This window comes from Ochotona curzoniae, unplaced genomic scaffold (assembly GCF_017591425.1).
Source record: "Ochotona curzoniae isolate NIBS_2020 unplaced genomic scaffold, NIBS_Ocur_1.0 scaffold_4701, whole genome shotgun sequence".
NCBI lineage: Eukaryota > Metazoa > Chordata > Mammalia > Lagomorpha > Ochotonidae > Ochotona > Ochotona curzoniae.
In genome coordinates this window covers 63,448,952-63,472,834 of record NW_024467122.1, presented here as the reverse complement: position 1 = coordinate 63,472,834, position 23,883 = coordinate 63,448,952, and the positions used below count along the sequence as shown (strand labels likewise).

The 23,883-nt window shown below is 38.4% G+C and overlaps 1 protein-coding gene across 3 annotated transcripts in view; it reads left to right on the top strand.

Moving 5' to 3' along the window:
- Positions 1–23,883, top strand: part of ADAM10 (ADAM metallopeptidase domain 10) — a 120,915-nt gene that overhangs the window by 35,753 nt on the left and 61,279 nt on the right. The window contains exons 1-3 of one of the 3 annotated variants that reach the window (XM_040968961.1): positions 2,714–2,852; positions 9,890–10,008; positions 15,310–15,468. In XM_040968961.1, the coding sequence (XP_040824895.1) occupies positions 2,824–2,852; positions 9,890–10,008; positions 15,310–15,468 (307 nt within the window). In that variant the 5' untranslated portion in view covers positions 2,714–2,823. Of the gene's footprint in view, positions 1–2,713; positions 2,853–9,889; positions 10,009–15,309; positions 15,469–23,883 lie in introns of those variants that run through there. The other 2 variants (XM_040968962.1, XM_040968960.1) reach the window with 2 other exon arrangements.

Sequence of the window (23,883 nt, the reverse complement as noted above, 5' to 3'; positions counted from 1 at the left end):
AGGTAAATTTATTGTAGTACAAAAAAAAAATAAGAAATTCATCCTTACTTTTTTCATAATACCCATTGTGGTATTTTTTTTTTAAAGATTTATTTATTTATTGGAAAGTCAGATATACAGAGAGGAGGAGAGACAGAGAGGAAGATCTTCCATCCGATGATTCACTCCCCAAGTGAGTGCAATGGCTGATGCTATGCCGATCCAAAGCCAGGATCCAGGAACTTCTTCCGGGTCTCGCACACGGGTGCAGGGTCCCAAAGCTTTGGGCCATCCTCAACTGCTTTCCCAGGCCACAAGCAGGGAGCTGGATGGGAAGCGGAGCTGCTGGGATTAGAACCAGCGGCCATATGGGATCCCGGGCGCGTTCAAGACAAGGACTTTAACTGCTAGGCCACGCCGGCGGGCCCAATACCCATTGTGTTTTGAAAGCATGTTATGTGTTTATAAATTTGTTTTTTCAAGGAGCAGACAGAAAGTTAAAGTGTGTGCTCCAATTTAGTGATTTACTACCTAGATGGCTCCACAGGTTGAGGCTGGGCCAGGCTGTTGTCAGGGCCGAAAACTCAGTCTTGATCTTCCACTGTGGCAGTTATCGAATAACCTGAACTATCACCTGCTACAAGGGTGTACTTTACCAGGAAGATGGAAATCTCAGTAGATCCTGTTCTTGAACCCTGGTATTTAGGTTGGGATACGTGCGTCTTAACTTCTGAGTCGAGTATCCACCACTTTCTGTGAAATTTTTGAAGAGCATTCATATTTTAAAGAAGATTCTGTGTTCAAAATTTCCCACATTAATTGTTTTTATGACTTTTTTTTATCATCTGCTTCCAGCAGAGTGAATCACTGACTGTATAACACTGAATTTGTTTATCTCATTAACTTCATTTTATCTGTTCTAAAATGCCAGCTGATAGACAAGTTACCTACTGTACCATTCAGTTCTCAAAAAATTGTTGAGGGTTAAAAAAAAAAAGGCAGCCAAGGAAGAAAGATAAAATCAAGTTTATTCAGTGAATTATAGATGCTTTATGTGCATTTTCCTAATGGATCTTCTCAGCCTGGCCATAATAAATATTGTTTTGTATCTAAGGAAATTAAGGCTCAGAAATGAAATCACTTTACATATATTGCCCAGGATTGAATCAGACTTAAGTGACTCAAATCTTAAGAGTATTTTATCTTTTTGTTTGTTAGAGGCTCTTGGATATAAAACATTTGAGATCTTTGTTAGATTTTCTGTCTTACCAGTAAACCTGTTCCTTTTGTAGTTTTCTCCTGATGTAGCCTTGATTAAGATCTCTTGTTTTCAGTTCCTGGTAGGATCGCTGACTTCCACTCTGTTTTCGTTAAAGGTTACTCTACATACTGCTACAAAGTGACTTGGTAAAGGCCTGTTTTTCATGTCAACTTGTTGCCCACATGTCTTTCATTAGTGATTGTTCACCGGATTTCTTAGTTTAATCTTCAGATTTTTTTGTAAATTAGTCATAGTTACTATTCGAAACTTAACTTTATTTCACTTACCAGCATCAAATGTGTATTTCACCCAGAATGAACTTCTAAGTATTTGCTGATTATACCAAATGTGAAGGTACATCAGACAAGGTTGTTGAAAAAATGGAGTAGATAAGTTCATTTTTGTATAACGAAAATTTGAAATCCAGATATAGCTTTTTCATAATATATATTCCCTTGAACTTTCTGAAAACTTGTGATACAGTTTGTTGCATTACTTATCCTAAATCCTGATCACTTCTAAATGCTTGATGCAGTTTCTGTCAGTTAGACACTTTATACCTTGTCTGAACTTTTGAGTTACTTATCTAATCCATTGGCATTTTATTTGTACTGTCTTTTTCATGTATATATTTTTAATTTTTCTATAACTGTGTTTTCTTATTTGTTATAAGCGGAATTCTAGGTACTATTTAATATTGTTGTATTATACATATAGTACAGGTGCTTAAGAAAGATTTTAATGGAAGAGAACTGAGATAATCAGAAATGTTATGAAACCTAAAATATTTTACACATGAAAATGTATTACATGTTTTTCATATTATAAAAGTATTATTTATTGTTAAAAAAAGTACTTTCAGATTCTAAAATCTGCCTTGATTTGAAGAAGGGAAAAAATATTGATTTCAAGTTTGTTTTGCTGATAAAAATTTTAGCAACAGCAATTCATGTGATTTTTTTATGACCCTTCAGATATTTGAAGATCATTCTTAATTACTGCTGTGACATTAGAAGCAATCAGTAGCCTTCCTGTGTTTTTAGTGGTTACATTAAAATATACTTGATATTATATTCTAAAAATGATTTGATTGCCCATCAGAACAGGTAAGATTCTAGCTGCCTTTGGTCTGGATACCTACTATATTATTAGATTTTTATTAGATTTATCGTATAATTTTTTCTCAGTATGTGGCAGAGCCAAATCTCTAGCCGTGTGTGTGTGTGTGTGTGTGTGTGTGTGTGTGTGTGTGTGTGTGAGAGAGAGAGAGAGAGAGAGGACTTATACATAAGTGAACATGCACTTAGTCACCTGTAACATGATTAGTGACTGTTAGTTATTTTACCTAGCAGGCCATGGGTAGTAGAATCGTGAGTCAAACATGGACAAACTAGGAGCAGTAAGATGTATCCAAGTCATTGGATACTAGACAAAATATGATGTGATGTTTTACAGATAAAATGTTGTAGATAATCACAGAAGAAAGAACTACTGGCTGAGAGTCTGAAAAAAGGATCTGAACCTGGGAAATCTCCTGTTGCATGATCCTGTGAATAGTTCTCTAGGGTGCTTGAGAAAGAAGTATGTTGAGCTACATAAATACACTGCATTTGTAAGAATTGATTCGATTTCAGATTTGTTCAATTATTATGCTTTAAATTTGTACCTTAAGAATGGACAGTATAATCCTTTCTAACACATTTTAGTTAAAAATGTGATTCCATATTTATATCCAAATGATTATTTGACTAGTACCAATTGGTTATAATTAGTTCTATTTTATTTTTACATATTTTTAAATTATTTGTATTTACATTTGTTATGACTATATTTGGGATGAGTCAGCTGCAGTTTACTGTGAGTCAGTCTGTATAAGGTTTACTATGTTATGCATTGTGACTAGACGTGTTTGACTTTCATTCTATTAAAGATAACACACTATGAAGAGTGAAAAAGTTTAAACAGACGTGTATTTGCAATAGGAAAAAATATAATTCAGTAATAGTGCACATGTAATTACTTTCTACCAAAAATAATCTGTATAACTCTTTTTTAAACACAACTTCAGATACTTATTATCTGGCTTTTTAGACATTCACACAAGATCTGCTTAGAATTAAGATGACCCCTTATGCTTTCCTTTAATGATAGTTACCCCAAAGGGCATATGTTAAGGGCTGATGCTGGTGCCACCATCTGTGACACTGGCATCTCATATGGACACTGCTTCAAGCCCTTGATGCTCCGTTTCCAGTCCAGCTCCTAGTTAATGTGCATGGGAAAGCAGCAGAAAATATCTCGAGTACTTGGGCCCCTACACCCTCATGCAGACTCAGAGGAACCTCCTGGCTCCTTACTTCCAAACGGCCCGCCTCCAGCCGTTGTGTTTATTTGGGGGAGTGAACCAGTAGATGAAAGATCTCTCTCTCCCTCTTTATTTCCTTCTGGTTCATCTTCTCTCTCACTGCTTTTTCAAATAAGTAAAATAATAAAACACATTAAAATATGCATAAATCACAAAATTGCTGCTATAATTATTGTATGAAAATCACTATATAATCTGGCAGTAAAGTTTCTAATCTATACTAACAACCTAGGATAAATCCCAAACAGGTATTTATTCAAATTTTCACATAGATCAATATAGAACCAAAGTGGTATTCCAATATGTTATATAGAATCAAAATATAAAATATTATTAAACTTATATTTTGTAAAAAATTATTTTAAGAGATCCTAGAGGTTGTTTTTTGTCAAACTTAACAATGGATGGCATTTCTGAGGCAGAAATGTACAATGCTAATTTTACCTCTCTTTCTTTTTTTAAAGATTTATTTATGTATTTTGAAAGTCAGAATTGCAGAAAGATTTCTCTGTGATTCACCTCCTACATGGTATAACAGCCAGCGCTGGGCCAAGCTGAAGCCAAAAGCCAGAAGCTTCACCCAGGGATCTGAACACTTAGGACATGTGCTGCTGCTTTCCCAGACCATTGATTATAAACTAAATTATAAGTGGAACAGCCAGGACACAAAGCAGTGCACACACACAGAGAAACACACAGACACACACGGGGGCAGCGGGGAAGAGAGAGAGAGAAATCCATCCATCCATCCATCCACCCATCCATCCATCCATCCATCCATCCATCCTTCTATTCACTGGTCCACAGCCCAAATGGATTCAGTGATGGGCTGTGCTAGGCTGATGCCAGGAGGCAGGAACTCCATCTGGGTATCGCATGAGGGTGGTAGAGTCCTGAGTACTTGGGCCATCTTCTATAGCCTTTACAGACACTTCAATTGTGAACTGGAGCAGCCAACTCAAACCTGCACTCATGGATGGAATGTCAATGTTTTATGTGGTGTTGAGCCAACTGAGTCATAATCCTGGCCTCCAGTTTTATCAGTTTAACCTCTTTTCTGGTTCTTTTTTGATATTCTTTTAGATTTGAACCTATTAATTACTCTTTGTAGATCAGAACTTTATTTTTATCTTTTACCAGCAAAGTGTCTTGTATTTTTGTCATTTTTGAGCTCCTTTCAGTGGTTTGAGCTTTCCTGATCTGAAATGTAAGATGTTATAGAGCATTTCATATTTTCAGACTATGATTGTTCAGCTAGTAAAGTCTCTTTACTAGCAGATACTAGCAGATATCCCAAAATACAAAAATGTAGGAAAAGCAAAACACTTCTGATCCCACACATTTTGTCCAAGGGACATTCAACCTATATATCCTAAAATGGAGCAATATTTTAGTGTGATGGAAAGGTCATTCATTATTTCGTTAAATTGAAGACCTAGATTCCTTTTCAGTAGATACTTCTTTTGTAGTCATGTATATAATATATGTAATCATGGGAATTTCTTCCCAGTGGCTCTCCTTTATTTGAGGAAAGTTCATGTTATTGCTCTGTTTGTCTTGTTACACATTGCGTCTTTTAGTTTCATTTTTGTCTTTCTTGGGAACTTTTGTGAGTTCTTGTTTAGATGTATTTCCTTATGTGAGGCAAAATTTATTTACCACAGAACTATCAGTTAAGTCTATAAGTGTGGTTTTTCTAAATGGTGATTTCTAGAATTTTCTGTGGAGATTGTTACTGTCCAGTAAAGAATGCAATGGCTCTTTTCTCCTTTTCAGACTTGTTTTGCTACTTTATCCTCCCCTTTCTTTTTTAAAATACAGGGTTTCTATAAGATAATTTGAAAACAGGACTTTACTCTTTGTCTAAGTGTAGTCGTGGAAATGAAATAGATAATTGATCCATAATATTTGATTTTTTCAATCAGGTTTTCTGTCTGTATAGCCAAGGTATTTAAGTAGTTGAGGCTTTTTACCTTATGATGCCTTTACTTCAAGGGTATGTAACTTTATTTGTTGCTGCTTTGTTCTGAGAATCAGAACTATACTATTTTGAACTAATACAGCAATTTTAAAGGAAAAGGCAACTTTATATTTTAACTGTTCTTATACAAAGGTATATGACCTTGCAGGAGATTTAGGTGATTGTATCCTTAACATAATTGACCATGTTACTTTGCAACATAGATAGTTCCAGTGCCTTTGCTATGGGATGTAGAGTGCTTTTCTAGAGCCTAAGGGAGGAAGCCCCGCTATTATTGATACAACTGCATATCAGTGTCTCTTTGGGGCACTTTTCCAAATAGGTTTGTTATCTGGTTTTGACCCCCTGAAACTTGATTCTGTTCTTTATAACTTTACTATAAGGAAAACCAACAAAATTATAATAGAACTGCTATTATCAAGGTGAGAGACAAAATATGAGTGCTGTTGACCTATAAAATTATGGAGTGATTAAATGTTAGAGCAAGAAAACATTCTTAGATGAAATAATGTTTTTTATATAGGAAACTTGCTTTCTTGAAAGAAATCTAAAGTTTATTCCTGATGGCAATATTATGTATATTGATAAAAAGAACTGACATTGCTTAAGGAAACATTTAAAAAAGGGGTATAATTTAACTACAGAACGTGGCTCAAGCTTTAATAAAAAGAATTTATGGAGGAAATAGAGGAAAATAAACAGAGCACATTTACACCAGTGACAGTCAATTGAGGCTGTATTTTTGTTTGTATGTCTTACTCGTGTTTGTTAAAAGGTGGCTTGGGAAAGACGGATAATATTTTATTAAGTCTACAACACTCAGCATGTACTGGCTTGACTCTTCATCACATGCTTATGAGGCATTTGGGGTATGGTAGAAAGAACAATATACAGCAACCAGATACAAGAATTCCAGTCTTAATTCTAGTTTTGTGACTTTGAGTCAGATGCTTTGATGAACTTGATTTATCATACTGCCTTTTTGTACTATTACTGTGAGGTAAAGACCCAGTTTGTATATATTCTTTGAAAATCATGAATCCACAATCTAGATAAACTTGAGGGCTCTTTCTTCAAAGTTAAGATTGACACATTATTGGTATGGGAATGACAACTCGTTTGAGAACTTCTCTTTTGGGCCAGAGCTGCTCTGCAGTTAGTAGGTCAACACTGGTCAGCAAGGGACTACCAGGCAAAGCTGGACACCAGTTTTGTTGAAGAATGAGTATAAAAGGATGTCCCATATATATGCCTCTGGAAGTTGGGATGAAAGCACCCTGGAACTGGTCAGAAAGATGATTTCCCCTGTCATGCCACTTCAGAGTGTTCTACTGATGAAACATAAATGCTGGTGCTGGTCATGCTGGTCGTCAAAGGAGAAGTATTTGCAAGATTCAACTAGGCATTGTGGATTAGGAACTCAAGGGCAATATGTTGATAACTAGAACAATAAGTCTTAAAGTCAGGTATAGATCTTCTAATTTTCTTGTTTCTTGAATTGTTTGTTATTCTGGGTCATTTGCATTTGCATATAAGTTTTAGACAGGCTTTTTTTTTTAAATATTTATTTTTATTATTTTTTTTATTGGAAAGGCAGATATACAGAGAGGAGAAACAGAGAGGAAGATCTTCCGTCCAATGATTCACTCCCCAAGTGAGCGCAACGGCCGATACTATGCCAATCCGAAGCCAGGAGCCTCTTCCGGGTCTCCCACGTGGGTGCAGGGTCCCAAAGCTTTGGGCTGTCCTCGACTGCTTTCCCAGGCCACAGGCAGGGAACTGGAAGGGAAGCGGGGCTGCCGGGATTAGAACTGGCGCCCATATGGGATCCCGGGCGTGCAAGGCGAGGACCTTTAACCACTTGCGCCACCACGCCGGGCCCTTAGAGACAGGCTTTTAAACTCAGCAGTTTTTTTCCTGTGGTCATAGAGATTAGGTTTTTTTTTCTTTCCTTTTTTTGAACATAAAGATTTATTTATTTGAAAGGCAGAATTACAGAGAGAAGGACACATACACACACTGAATTATTTATCTTGTATCCTCGGGCTCACTCCCCAAATGTCCACTATGGTCAAAGCTGGGTCAGTATGAAACTGAGAGCCTGCAGTATCTTCTGGGTTTCTGATGTGGTTGAAGGGGCCAAGGACTTAGGCCATCCTCTGCTGATTTTCCAGACAATTAGCATGGAGCTGGATTGGAAGAGAAGCAGCCAGGAGTTGAACTGGTGCCCATGTGGATGGATGATTAGCTTGCTATAGCACCATGCCAGTTCCAGTTTGTTCCTTAAAAATTTTTTTTCTCTAAGATTTATTTATTTCTATTGGAAAGGCAGATCTATAGAGAGACATGGAGGTAGAGAGAAAGGTCTTCTGTCTGCTGGTTCACTTCCCAAGTGGCCACAATGTCCAGAACTGAGCCAATTCAAAGCCAGGAGCCAGGAGTTTCTTCTAGGTCTCCCATGTGGGTACAAGGACCCAAGGCTTTAGGCATTTCTCAACTGCTTTTCCAGGCCAGAAGCAGGGAGCTAGATGGGAAGTGGAACAGAATGGCCACAAAACAGTGCCCATATGGGATCCTGGTGCATGCAAGTTGAGGATTTAGCCACAAGTGTATTGTGCTGGGCTCTGTTCTTTTTAATATTAAATTCTTTAAGGATGGCCCAAAGCCTTGGGACCCTGCACCCCCGGTGGGATACCGAGAAGAGGTTCCTGGCTCCTGGCTTTGAATCGGCACAGCACCGGCCATTGTGTTCACTTGGGGAGTGAATCATCGGATGGAAGATCTTCCTCTCTGTCTCTCTTCTTTTCTGTATATCTGACTTTCCAATAAGAATAAATAAATCTTAAAAAAAAAGAGGTACACTCTGGAGATTGAATTAAATAAAAACTGTAGAACAATGCGACTTCATGGGCTTCTCTGGTGGTGAATGCAGGGAGGTGCTGCACGCATTTGGGGGTGAACCAATGGAAAGGAGTTGGTAAGTCTGGCAAATACATAATAATAACAACAACGTTGAGTAGAAAATTTGTTCTGTGTAGACATGTAATGATTGTGTGTTAAGTAATGATTGTGCTATGTGCCAGGTGCTGTGCTAATGACTTAGCAACATTGTAATCCTTAATTCCTGTAATAAGATAGTTAGAATTTATAGTTTTCATTTCACAGACAGGAGTTCTGAACTAGTAATTATTAGACTTAAGAATTGATTCCAACTTTGATTCTAAATTTTAGATTCTTGTCAGATCTTAAAGATTAATGATGACTGACATCTCTAATATTTAATTTTTCTTGAATGTTTTAGTTTTTCCCTCTTTTTTGTAGAGGACAGTTAAAATGGCTGTGGTTTTAGGTATTATTCTAATATTTTGGGGTTTCCACATTGCACTGAGGCAAGAGAGTAAAATTTGCGAAACTTGGAATATCTAGGGAGATAGTAAAGGAGTTGAAAAAGTATGTGTGTAAAGGAAAGAATATGTGTGTGTGTGCACGTACACACACAAAAGAAATAACATGTACCCTTGCCTGCATGTGAAATATCTAATGTATATGCTTCTTTTCTATGTGTTTGCTTTTTTGTGTGTGGGATGGGGTTTCTTTAATTTTTTTTTTTAAATTTGACTGGAAGAGGGAGAAAGGAATTGATTGATTTAGAGAGAGAGAGGTCTTCCATTTGCTAGTTTACTCCCCAAATGATCACAGCAGCCTGGGCTGGAGTGAGCTGAAGCTGGGGCCTTGCAGCTCATTCTGGGTCTCTTGAAGTTTGACAGAAAGTCATATGCTTGAGTTATTCCTGCTGCCTCCTAGGGTATGCATTAGCAGGAATCTGAAGTCAGAAGTGGAGTTAAAATTGCAACCCAGGAGCTGTGATCTGCTTTGCAGGTGCCCTGAAAAGTATCTTAACAACCCTAGCAGATTTTCAGCCTTCCTGTGTGTTATCTTAAGTTATGGAACGTACAGGAAAAGGTTAAAACTGCACAAATGTTAAAAGGAAAGACCGGTACTAGTGAATAGTAGTAATTGGGTAAGAAAGCTTGTTTTTATCTCTAAGTTTGTTTTACTGTGAAGAAACAAGACTGCATGCTTTCATTTATTAATCTATCTTATGGGTTACTGTTAAGTATATATACTATACCACTAGGTGGGTTTTAGAGGTGAATTTTTTTTTTAAATGAGAAAGTCTTGTTAATTATATTTCCTAAGTAGATACATTGTATACTGTAGTTCATATTAAATAAAAAAATCATTTACAAATTTGGGTCCTTTTGATCTTAGTGTTCTTTCTCCTCCTTATCCTGTTTTGCAGACACTTCAACCTACGCATGAAGAGGGACACTTCCCTTTTCAGTGATGATTTTAAAGTAGAAACATCAAATGAAGTTCTTGATTATGATACCTCTCATATTTACACTGGACATATTTACGGTTAGTTCAATTTAATGGAACTCTTCTGCATAAGGAAATAGACATCTTGAAGTACAAGCATATATTTTGAAAAAGTGGTTTGAATCCTGAGGAGATGGAATGACTCATGAAGGGTAATGATCTTTGAAGAATGAAGTAATCTTTAGAACTAAACTTTATTTTTCTTACTTTCTTTCAAGATTTATTTATTTGAATGGCACATTTTACAGAGAGAGAAGGAGAGAGAGATTTTTCCATCTGCTGGTTCTCATTCCAAATGACTGCAATGATGGGGCTAGATTGGTTTGAAGTTAGACCCAGGAGCTTCTTCCAGGTCTCCCACATGGGTGCAGGGGTCCAAGGACTTGGGTTATCTTTTGTTGCTTTCCCAGACACATTAGTGGGTAGCTGGATTAGAAGTAGAGCAGCTGGGACTCCAACCAGCATCCATATGGGATGCTGGCACTAAAGGGGGAGGGGTAGTCTAGTAGGCCACTTCTTTATATGTATGTATGATAATGAATTGTACAGTGTGTGGCACAGTGTCTCTCAATACCTTCACATGGTGGTTTTAAAGTTTTTTGGTCATTTCTAAGAAATGAATAACTTATGTTTCAGGAGAAAACAGGGGAAATATAAATGGAAACTGTAATTTTAATAGACAGTAATAATGTGTAAAAGTCATTCATACAGAAATTTTTTCAGGGCCTCCTGCTGCCGAAACTATGTTGCTGTGGTCCACAGTTCTAAGAAATCTCTCTTGCTATTACACATTCTTCCTACACCGTAGGGGCCATGAGTGGTGCGCTTAACTAGTAAATAGCTGTAGTTGACAGTAATGTGAGGAGAACCGAAATGATTAGAAAAGGTGAGAGAATTAAGAAGTCAGCATCTTCTGGAGGGTGTAGAGAGGGGAAATATGTCATTGTGTTATAACTTTGCACATTAATACTGAAGGTGGTCCTTAGTTACTTAAGTGAAATTAAAATGTTTAAAAGTTCATTTTTATATATTAAATTCCTATTCAAAATTGTAACATTGTAAAAAGTTAAGTACTTAAAGAAATGGTCCTTATTTTTTTAATTATGCAAGATAAATGAGGTATTTTTGTGCTTCAAATTTCTTACTTGGAGATTAACTCTAGTTATTAAATTAAAAGCCTTCTCCACTTTTACACTTCATAACCAAAGCAAAGTGTTTTTAATGTCATGCATAGAATTTTATTATACTCTTGATCATTTATCTTTCTGCGCAAATAAATTAGTAGTTTCTGCCCTTTTGTGCTATGTGATCATCAAGTAAACTAAATTTGCAGATTAAAATGTTTAAATATTTGACTTTGACTTTGTCTTTGACTTTTAGTTTTACTACATGGTTAATTTGGAGGCAACTAATTAATTAGTATACAACTTAGAAATTGTGTGAAGCTTGCTTATTTTTTTTAAGATTTACTTTACTTTTATTGGAAAGGTATATGTTTACCAAGAGAAGAAAGACAGAAAGATCTTCCGTACTCTATTTCATTCCCCAAATGGCTACAACAGATGAAGCCAAGCTCATCCAAAACCAGGAGGCTCTTCCAGGTCTCCCAGGGTCCCAAGGCCTTGAGCTATCCTCCATTGCTTTCCCAGTCCTTATGCAGGGAGCAGTTGGAACATGAACCAGTATCCATATGGGATGTGAGCCAGCTAAGTGGAGGATTAGCCAATTGAGCCATTGTGTCAGCCCTGAAAGCTTAATTCTTCTTCTTTTTTTTTTTAATATTTATTTTTATAGGAAAGACAGATTTAAGGAGGCAAGGAGAGATATAGAGATATAGAGAAAGAGCTTACATGTGCTGGTTCACTCCCCAAATGGCCATAAAGGCTTGCTGCTTTCTCAGGTCTGTTTCAAGCATTGAGCTGGGTGGAAAGTACAGCAGTTGGGATATGAACTGGTGTCCGTGTGGGATCCTGGTGGTTGAAGGGGGAGGATTAGCCAATTGGGCCATGCCTGAAAGCTTAATTAAAAAAAAAAAGATTTATTTATTTATTTTATTGTATTGGAAAGGCAGATTTACAGAGAAAAGGAGAGACAGAGAAAGATCTTTTTGCTGGTTTCTTCCTCAAGCAGCCACAATGGCTTGAACTGACCTGATCTGAAGCCAGGAGCCAGGAGCGCAGTCTAGGTGTCCCACGTGCATGCAGGGTCCCAAAGCTTTGGGATGTACTCAGCTGTTTTTCCCGGCTAACTCAGGGAGCTGGATGGGAAGTGGAGCAGCCAAGATAAGAGCTAGTGCCCATATGGGATCCCAAGGGACACTTGCAAAACAAAAACGTTAGCCACTAGGCTATGCTGCTGGGTCCAGTAGTTTAATTTTTTTTTTTTTATTATGAATTTCAGCTTTTAATGGTGGATCAGGATGGGAAGGGTTGAGGCATAAGGAAAATTGGATGTACTCATTGCTTCCAAATTTGCTATTTCTTGTTGTTTCTGGAAGAAGGGGAGAGACAAAGGGGGAAACCATTCATGACTTTGCACACGTCCCAATATCCAGAGATGAGGAACCACCACTTCATATCAACGCAGAGTCTCAATGTGTACATATTCTGAGGGTTCTGTCCAAGTGGTTTGGATGGTTCTGAAGTGCTGCCGATTGCACTGATCCAGGGATGATGTCACACTCCCGATGTCCATTGGCTCCATTCTTTGAGATTTTTTGCTGTCATTGTTTGTTTGGGGTAGTTGTCCAGTTTTGTTCTGCTACAGGACCAAATGAACTACCATATTCTCCTTTTACAAAAGGACCTGTGTCCACTGCTCTGCCTTTTTCATTAAGTAGGACATGTTTTTGCAGGCAAGTCCAAAGACCAGGCTAGCTGTCCCAAACCTTGCCAGATCCCCAGCTAGTAGGCGAGTGCCTGGATTCGGGGCTTGAGACCCAAGCCCCACCAAATCCCGCACTCCTGGAACTCACGAATCCAACACCCACCTTGTAGGCGAGCACAAGGACCCAGGCCAGGTGACCCAAACCCAACTGGATTCCCCACCCTGGGGCTCATAAACCCTGTACTCACCTTGCAGGCAGGCCCCAGGACCCAGGCCAGGCAACCTGAGTCCTGAATCTCCTGCTCCCAGGGTTCATGAATCCGAAACCCACTTCACAGGCAGGCCCCAGGAGATGGGATAGGTGACCCAAGTCCTGCCATATCCCTTACCCCTGGGGCTCACAAACCTGACACCCACCTAAGGTAGGCCCCAGGATCTGGGCCAGGCAAACTAAGGCCCACTGGTTCCCACATCCCCAGGGCTCAGGAACCTGGCCCTACCACACAGGTAGACTGTAGGACCTGAGCCAAACTACTGGAGCCCTGTCAGATCCCCTGTCCCTGGGACACATGAAGCCAGGCTGGCATGACTCACCTCACCTCATCGTCCATAATTTTATTGCACAGGCTTGTCTAGTCTATTCTGCCCCCATTCCAGCTCCTACTGGTGGGTGCTGCAGCCTATCCCAGCCTAGTGTGATTGCTGTCCTGGTCCTAATATGAATTGGCTGATGTTGTGGCCTGATCTGGCTCCTCCTGCCCCCTGCCCTGGTTCTCAGATTTGCCAGTGGGTGTTAGGTGCTGGCTTAGTGTGGTCTGTCCCCAGACCTCACCCATATATATGCCGGTTAGTACTGTAATCTGGCATTGTCTGGGCTGCTTCTTGCCTTGCTTCTTGTGCTCACCTGCAGGGACTGCATGCCAATAAAAGAGTTTCCAAAGCTCCTCCATCGAGTCTCCTCCCTGTGGCAATTCTCACGCACACCAATAGATTGTTGGCCTAGCTTGACTTTGTCCATCTATTGCCTTGGCAAGAACAGTGGCCTTGCTCAATTGGTCACACCCATTCTGGATCTTGTTGTTGGTTGTTGCAGCCCAGTGATACCTGGTCTGTGCCGAGACACAGCCAAAAGCTTAATTTTAATGAGAAAATTTTAACAGATAATTTAACTTTTATTTATTTTTTAAAAATTTTTTTAAAGATTTATTTTTATTATTTTTTTATTGGAAAGGCGGATATACAGAGAGGAGAGACAGAGAGGAAGATCTTCCATCCGATGATTCACTCCCCAAGTGAGTGCAACGGCCGATGCTGTGCCGATCCGAAGCCAGGAGCCTCTTCTGGGTCTCCCGCGCGGGTGCAGGATCCCAAAGCTTTGGGCTGTCCTCGACTGCTCTCCAGGGCCACGGGCAGGGAGCTGGAAGGGAAGCAAGGCTGCCGGGATAGAACCGGCGCCCATATGGGATCCCGGGCATGCAAGGCGAGGACCTTAACCACTGTGCCACTGCGCCGGGCCCTAAAATAATTTAACTTTTAAAACCTCCTCTTTCTACCTCCAATTAATTATAGTGAGAAGAAAAAGTGCTCCCCCCACATTTGCTTGCTAATTATAATTGATTGGACATTATTACAAAACTTGGGCCAGATTCTTTAAATGGATTGTTGTTATACTTTTACTCAAATTGCTTATGAAACATTTGACAGTTTCCTTCCTATTGAAAAGTATATTTATAAAGCCTACTGGTGGCCAGGAAGGCAAAGCCTCATATACAGTGTATCCGATGCGAAAGAAGCTTTATTTTTATATTAACTCATAGTTGGATGTTTTCATTTTAGTCACCACACCTGCCTGCCTTTTTCTTTTAATTACTCATTGGATAGCTGCTGCATATGTACCAAGGAGTATACCTAAGGACAGGAATATGATTGTTGAAAATACAGGTATTCTTGGCCTGGCGTGATGGCCTAGCCACTAATGTCCTCACCTTGAATGCACTGGGATCCCATACGGGTGCTGGTTCTGATCCTGGCAGTCCCGCTTCCCATTCAGCTTTCTGCTTTTGGCCTGGGAGAGCAGTCAAGGACGGCCCATAGCCTTGGGATCCTGCACCTGCATGGAAGACCTGGAAGAGCTCCTGGCTCCTGGCTTCTGATTGGTGCACCACCGGCTGTTGTGGTCACTTGGGGAGCGAATCATTGGATGGAAGATTTTCCTCTCTGTCTCTTCTTCTCTCTCTATGTATCTTACTTTGCAATAAAAAAATAGGATAAATCTCAAAAAAAAATACAGGTATTCTGTTTTTGATTGCTGTGTTTAATAATTACATCTTTCAACTATACTATTTGTTTACATCTTCAGTTTGATTTGTTATATTTTATATGAAAATTATTTTTTGCAGGAAATTTGTATTCAAGGAATTTATAAATATAAATATGTAAGAATAGCTTTTTAAAGGAGAATGAGCTTACTATATTTGTGCAAATTAAATGTTGAACACTTTATTTTATTAATAGGTGAAGAAGGAAGTTTTAGCCATGGGTCTGTTATTGGTGGAAGATTTGAGGGATTCATCCGGACTCATGGTGGCACATTTTATATTGAGCCTGCAGAGAGATATATTAAAGACCGGACTCTGCCGTTTCACTCTGTCATGTATCATGAAGATGATATTAGTAAGTATTTCCATTTTACCTAGAGCCTTTTGTGAATAGGCATATGATTAGTTAAAACTATGTGGTGATAAAATGCAGCCTGAGCTATTTGCTTTCCTTAACCTATTAGCATGCTATAAAATTGCACAAAAAAGTCTCCATCTGAAGAAGTAAAAGCGCTAGAAGATGCAGCAATTTCCATGTCAGTTCTTGCTGATTCTACTTTGATATCCTACAGCCAGTTTTGTTTGAACTGTGACTCAACCAAAATCTGATTGAACTGGAAATGCTGTGTTTGGTGTCAGCCTTTTCTGTTTAATGCTGTGCCTCTATGTGTGTGACCTACTGAAGGTGGAGCAGTGTGTGCTTTGCTAGATGAATTTCAGGGTTTAAATTTGAGAAAATGTTAGATAATACTGTTAATTTTATAATCTTGAAATACAGACTTGACCTCAGCTTCTTCGAACTTCAGGTTTAGTTGGATTGTGTCCTTTGGATTGTGTCCTTTGCCAAATATAAGGGTTATGGGGCTTCCAGAAGGTGATTGTGGATTGTGTCCTTTGCCATGGTTAATATGTTGGTAATTTGTTGGGAGAGTTCTTTTTCTGTGTTTTAAGAATAGAAGATGTGCTTATTATTTAAAAATAATTTTATTTATTTATTTATAAAATAATCTTACTTAGTTGATTAGGGTACAAAGGGTCAAGGGCTACAGGAAAGTGGGTTATAACATTGTTTCCACACTAATATCATTTTAGAAGATGTGTTTAGATTTAAATTTAATTCTGCCATTGTCTTTGGGCTCATTGTTACCCAACTATAAAAAACATATTGTTGATACATTCCTGTTGAATATAGATGTGTGGTTTTTTTTTGGTTGTAATCAGTCTGTCAAGTTTTACCTTGCTGATTTTGTTCTTTATCTCTCTCTCTCTTGCTTGTAAAAATAATTTATTTACTTAAGTACAATTAGAGACACACAGGGAGAGATAACTTCATCTGCTGGTTCCCTCCCCAAATGGCTGCATCTGTGGCCAGGCTAGCCCCACTCTAGGACCGAGGAACTCCCTCCAAGATCTTGGACCATCTTCTTCTGCTTTCCCCGTTGCATTAGCAGGAGCTGGATCCTGGCATGGAGCAGTGGGACTGGACCAGCATTCATCAAGGATGCCAGTGTTGCAGGTGGTGATGCCAGCTCCCATGACAGGCAGAAATTTGTTAATAATTTAATCCTCTCCCCAGTGATATTACTGGCAAGCTTTAACCATTTTGACTTTCTGTTCCATCAGCTCTGACAGTTTCTGTGCTTCAGTCTGTCCAACTGCTTGTTGTCTCTGATGCTGGATTACTGTTGAAAATAGTATAATGATTCTAGGTAGGATGCATTTATGATTTTTGCTACTTTTACTAAGTTGCAATTTCATTAATGCAAATTCATTTTCACTCATCCCTAATTAACTTTTCTGCCTTAACTTCCTAGTATTTGAAACCTTATGTATTTATTTGTCATTAAGCTTGAAGCTATAATCCTTCCCAAGTAGGCGTATGTGTTCTGTTGTCTTCCTTTCTCTTTGCTGGTAGAGTTTTGTCTGCCATGCTTGTATCTTGCTTTGCAATTTAATCTTCCTGCAGGTTTATCTACACCATCAGGATGTGTATGGTTTCTGTTTCTTTTGCTCTTCCAATATTTCATGCCTCATTTATTATTTGTGCAGCAGTCTTCATAAATACTTAATGAAATCATAGAATATTTTGTCTAGAATGTTATCTCAAATTCAAATGACCTTTTGGGGAAGAAATGCAAGAATAAGAATAATTTTGCAGTGTGTCTTTTTCTTCTAATCATATTGTCATCTTCCTTTTCCTCTTTGCTTTGCACTTGCATCAGTGCCCTGTACTGTGTTTATTTTGCTTGTTATATTTTCTATCATTGTGATTTCTTTCTCATTATTTAGTTGTGTGTAGTTTAAGGATATTTTCTTTTTGCTTTACTTGAATTTCTTCTTTGTAATGTAAATGCATTTCCCTTGTGCAAGTAATTTCCAAACATAATTTATGTCAAACTTTCCATTTTCCCAGAGAAAAGTTAACCCGAAGGATTGAATAATATTGAGTGTAACTTTGCCATTCCTTTTGATGTTTGAATCTACCACTTATTGCCACTCTTATTTTATACTTCTTCAAATAAATACACATTTGTAATAAGAATATTTGTTCCCATTCTTTTTAATTAAATATTTTAACTTAATTTAAATTTATATTTGATAAACTGATATTTGATATTGATAAACTTGATATTTAAAAGTAGTGATGCTTAACATAATTTGGTTTGTATCTTCTCTGGTAAGTGGAAATATAGTATTATGAAGTGTATAGAAATGAAAATAGAGATTTTAATGTTTGCAAATTTAGACAGTAACTTTTGAAAAACCATCTAAAAATCTGTCAGGTTAGCCATGGTTTAAAAAGAAGAATAAAGGAGGAGCCAGGAGAATCAAAATGGCAGAATAGGATAAGGACACATTTAAACACATGGAGAAACATTAGCCAGTGTGAAGCAGAGAGGGCACATTCCAGGAAATAGGAGAGGACAGAACAACAGCAAAGGGGTACCAGGAGACTGACAGACACAGGAAGGCAGCAAACACAACGGTGTGGTGTTGCAGTGGATTCATACCACACTAGCATTCAGTGAGTGGGGAATTTGATTTGCACCCACAAATGGAACTCTGCCAGCAACTAGATGGGAAGGGAAATTCACTGGGAGCTCCAAAGGTGAACCCAGGCAAAGAACTGCCCATCCTGCTAGTCTGTTTGATTTGATCAGGAGCAGAGACAGAGTGACAGATCCCAAATGGGCAGTGTGGGAAAAGGATGGATTTCATAGCCCAGTCCGCCCCTCCTACATCTGAATTGCATGCCATTTTGCTTAAGGAGGCAAGGACTTTGGACAGTACTTTGCATGCACAGAGCGGGGAGTGAACTCATTTCTGGCTCAGTGAACAGCAACAATGTGGCATCCTACAGGTTCTACCCAAGACAAGTCTGGGCAGCCATCAGACCTGATAGCCAGCAGATCAAGAACTCTAGTAGTGGCATGTCAGATGCCATTTTGTACAGTGTAGCAAAGGCTTTAAGACTGCAGGGACAACACTGAGCTGTGCATGTGCTGAGTTCGGCAAGAACTCATTAAGCTCAGTGCTTTGCACTGGTCCCACAGGGAAATGAATACCAAATTTGACATTGTACAGGTCAAAATAGGTCCATGTGGCTCTCAGAGCTAATGGCCAACAAGTTCCATTAAGATCAGCACCACCAACAACCTAGCTTTATAGGACACTGGCTGTCTCCTTAACCCTGGGACCTGCTCCAACTGGAAGTGGGAGAAAGATTTTATAGACAACAGTGCAGCTTCAGTATGGAATCACAGGAGGTGGATGGAAAGTGGGTGATCCAGGACTGGGGCTATGAAGATCATGGTAGAAATCTAACCTAAGAACCCAGACTTGGAGCTCGCTGGAGGGAGTGACTCTGACTGCAAACAAAGAGCCGTGTACCAACTGCAATAAGTAAAATCGAACTGTAGACCTGTGGGGGACACAGCTTAGAACTCTGCCCCAATGAGAAGATCCTCCTAACCAGAAGTACAATGATCAAGAGCAAAAGAAGAGACAGTGGCACAATGAATGTTACTGAAGACTCCCCTGCAAAGGAGCAAAACCCTTTGCCAACTTCACAGTTCACTGAGGAAGACATTGAGAAAATGGGGGATACAGAATTCAAAACACTTGTTATAAAGCTTCTTATCAACAATGAGAAGCACATAAAACAGGCATTGAAGAAATTTAAGGAACATGTCACAGGAAATGAATCAAATGAAAGCTGATATATCAGAAATGAAGAATACAGTGGAGCAAATTAAAAGTACAGTGGAGAGTCTCCAAATAGAATGAAGGAAGCAGAAGAAAGAATCTCAAAATTAGAAGATATTTCCTATCATCAGGGGAAAACAAACAAAAAGATGGAGGCAGAGCTGGGTCAAGCTAAATTCAAGAATTGAAAGACACTATTAAAAGGCCAAATATAAGGGTTATGGGGCTTCCAGAAGGTGAGAAAGAGAAACTGGGATTAAAAATGTATTCAATGAAATAATAACGGAGAATTTCTGTAATCTAGAGAAAGAATTGCGAAACAAGATCCAGGAGGGGCACAGAACTCCCAACAGGCTTGATCAAAAGCAATCTACCATAACACATGATTATCAAGCTCTCTTCAATTGAACATAAGGAAAAGATCCTTAAATGTGCATATGAAAAAAAATCAATTAACTTATAAAGAAGTGCCATTGGACTCACAAAAGACCTCTCACGAGTAGAGAATGGAGCGATATATTCCAGATTCCAAAAGAAAAAAATTGCTGGCTCAGGATAAGTACCCACAAAGCTTTCTTTTGTCTTTGAAAATGAAGTAAAATTCTTCCACAGTAAAGAAAAGTTAAAAGAATTTGCCTCTTGCAAACCTGCCCTACAAATGATATACTTAAAGTTGTTCTCTTGAGAGAGAAAAGCAATAGTGTCCATCAAAACCAAAGTTAAATGTGAAGAGCATCCCAGTAAAAATGACAACAGAAGACTAAATCAATGAACAACCATTGCTAAAATGATAGGACCAAAATGCCACCCAATCATATTAACCTTGAATGTAAATAGCTTAAACTCATCATTCAAACACCATAGATTGGTAGACTGGATTAAAAAATAAAACCCATCTGTTTGTTGCCTACAGGAGACACATTTCACCAGCAAAAAATCAGCAGAGACTATAGCTCATGGATTTTGATTTTTTTGTTGTCAGTTTCATCTCTTCAAAACACTTTCTTCTGATTAAATTCTTCAGTGACTCATAGATCATACAGTAGCATTATTTTCTTCAAGAATTTTTTTAATTTTCATTTCTTCAGTGACATATTAGTCATTAAGTAGCATGATATTTAACTTCATGGCATTGTTAATTTTTTTTTTCTGTTTGTTGATTTTGTTTTGTGGCTTTTCACTTAAGGGGATGTATAGTAACTGTGTAATGGAGGCTGTCATATCCAGATGTGAGGATACAATGCAGTATGCACCTCTATTTTCAAAGCAAAGATGGACTCTCAATGAAACTGTTAAATATCTCTTGACATTAAGATGGTGGACTCTCTGCCATTGTCCATGCCCGCAATGATGGACATATGAATGTTTATCAAGAAGTATACTATAGTAATAATATAGGGGAAGTCAGTGATGGGGGAGGGGCTGCAGTGGGTGTTAAGGAAATCCCAGGGTGTATGGAACTGTATCATGAAATGATAATGATAATAATAATGATAAAAAGTAAAATTTAAAAAGAATATTCGTATGTTGTTAATTTTTAAATTTAGCACATTATATTTTAGAGTCTAGCCAAAATGAGCATATTTTCTCTGCTCATGCGCAAATGGTAAGTATTTTTGATAGATTAGGTATTGCATGAGCTCTCTTGAAGGCACTCAGGTTTGCTGATGCAATGCCAAAGCATCCGCAGAAACACAGAAATGAATGAGCATTGCTCTTTTCCAAAGCATTTTTGTGGACACACGTTTGAATTTCTGTGTTTTTTGTATGAAAACAAAATAAGATTCCTTTGATTTTCTTTCAATCTGTATAAAAATGTAAAAAAAAGGTTTATGTTTTTGACGTTTTATGAATGTCCAATGAGAACAGGTGACAGAACTCTCTTGTCTTGCAAACTTTAGTTTACCTACCTGCTCCTAGAGGAATTGATCCTTTAACCTCTCTCTCTGGAATATTGACACTTCTAGAAGTAGCTATAGTTCTGTGAGTAGTTACGATTGCATAATGTACACATGACATAAATTAAAGTTGCCCACTTCTCGATTTTAGTATTCACAGTAACTTTTGAAGTTCACACATCCATAGTATCTGTCCTCACTTGACAGGTGAGTAAAGTAAGGCTGAGAGAACCTCTGTCTCTGGTCATTGGTTTTGTATACCTTTCATGTGCACTTTTGTTTCACTTAGACAAGAGAGTTGAAAATTCTACTAGTTTCATTCCAAAGATTTATGAGGCTTTTTTTTTTTTGTATTTAAAAATTTTTACTGGAAAGACAAAGTTGCAGAGAAAAGGATTTAGAGAAAGACCCTCAATCTGCTGGTTCCCTCGCCAAATGGTCATATCACCCAAAGCTGAGCTGATCCAAAGCCAGGAGCCAGGAGCTTCTTCTGGGACTCACATATGGGTACAGGGTCCCCAAAGTTTTTTTAAAAGATTTATTTAATTTTCTTGCAAAGTCACTTATACAGAGAGGAGGAAAGATAAGAGAGGAAGATCTTTCATCTGATGATTCACTCCCCAGGTGACTGCAATGGCCAGGAGCCAGAAACACGCCCCCAGGTCTCCCATGCGGTTGTGCTGGACCCTCTGAAGCTTTTCTTAGAGCATGCATTTGCACCTTTTGCTGTTGTAGTTCCAGTAGTCTTAGTATAATTAGCAATAGATGTTTTATTTTAGAATGGATTTTAAAAGGAAGAGGGTATACATTAGTGTGTATTATTATTAGGATTTTATTTTTTAAGCACTGTGTGATTGTGCATTAGCTGTGTGTATAGCTTGAGTGAATTTGTTTTGCCTGCATGTATTATCCTCATTAGTAATAAGTTAGGAGATGCACATCAACATTGGGTAAGAGTCTAATGAAAACTTAGCTACCTTCCTCATTTTTTTTTTCTTTTTTGCTACCTTTCTCTTAATGTTGTTTTAACATCTATAGGCACCAAGGTATAAAACCATTGAGAAATTGGTAGCATTCTGCTGGGGTACCTTATAGTATGGTTTTAGAGACTATCTGAAAACACAGAGACAATTTTCTGTGAAAAAATTTTATAATTTGTAGGTACTTTGATAGACGGATGTAATGGAAACTGTGGAGTTAGCTTAAAATTCACACTTGCTCAATTCTGTACTTAGGTAGTGAAAAGCACTCTCTCTTAGGACATAGAAGTGTGAACAGTTATGACAAGGTAAGAAAATCACTTAATCCTTTACCCCTTCATACAATTTATTTTAAAGAAACTGAGAAAAACACTTTTTTTGTAAAATATAATTGTAATCTTTTTTTAAAGATTTATTTTTAATTTTTATTGGGAAGTCGGATATACAGAGAGGAGGAGAGGCAGAGAGGAAGACTTTTGGTCTGCTGATTCAATCTGTGTAGGTGGCTGCAGCGAAGCTGATCTGAAGCCAGGAGTCCGGAGTCCCCTCCATGTCTCCCACGTGGGTGCAGGGTCCCATTTGGGCCATCCTGGACTGTTCCAGGTCACAAGAAAGGAAGTGGATGGGAAGTGGGCCGCTGGATTAGAACAGGCGCCTGTATGGCACTTATTTACCAGTAATTGCAAGGCAAGGATTTTAGTCACTAGGCTACTGTGCCAGGCCCTATAATAGTATTTATTCATTTATTTTTAAAGATTTATTTATTTTTATTGCAAAGTCAGATATACAGAGAGGGAGAGAGACAGAAGGGAAGATATTCTGTCAGATGATTCACTCCCCAAGTGACTGCAATGGCTAGAGCTGAGCCAATCCAAAGCCAGGATCCAGGAGCTCTTCCAGGTCTCCCACATGGGTACAGGGTCCCAAGTCTTTAGGTTGTCCTTGACTGCTTTCCCAGGCCACAAGCAGGGAACCTATGGGAATTGGGGCTGCTGGGATTAGAACCGTCACCCCTGTGGGATCCCGGTGTGTTCATGGTGAGGATGTTAGTGGCTAGGCCACCATACCAGGCCCGCTATAATAGTATTCTTAAAGCGAATGGTTTTTAGGAATGTCTTGACTATATGTTTGCTCCAAATTTTTAGTTGAATTTTGTACCACTTATCTTGGAGGCAAAGATATAATAAGTAATTTTTTCTTGCTATAGTTATTTGGAAATACTTAATCTTTAAATCTGAATATTTAATTAAGCATATAAAGCTTTAGAATATTTATTTACTTATTTATTTTGAGTTACCTTGTGATGTCGTGTGTAGTAGACGTAGCTTTAATTTTCTTTCTCCCATTTTTTACTGAGAATAGCCGTTATTTTTCTGAAAAATGGTGTCTAGCTTTATTTTATTGTTTTAAGAGGGAGGCCTTATGCTTCTAGAAGCCTCCTGATTTGTGGAAAAGTTCAAGATATTGCTTCTTTTGTCACAGATGTTAAGGTTTCTACCTCTTTGTCACTGTTAGTGGGAGGAGGCAGAAAAGTAAGGAGGAGTAGAGGAAAAACAATTGAATTGGAAAGCAGTCATCACAGCTAGCGTTCACATCCTCTCAAGAAACTGATGAGGTTATTCATGACACAAAATTCTGAAAGCCATCTTAAAAAATGTTTTTACCATACTTAGATTTAGTCTGGAG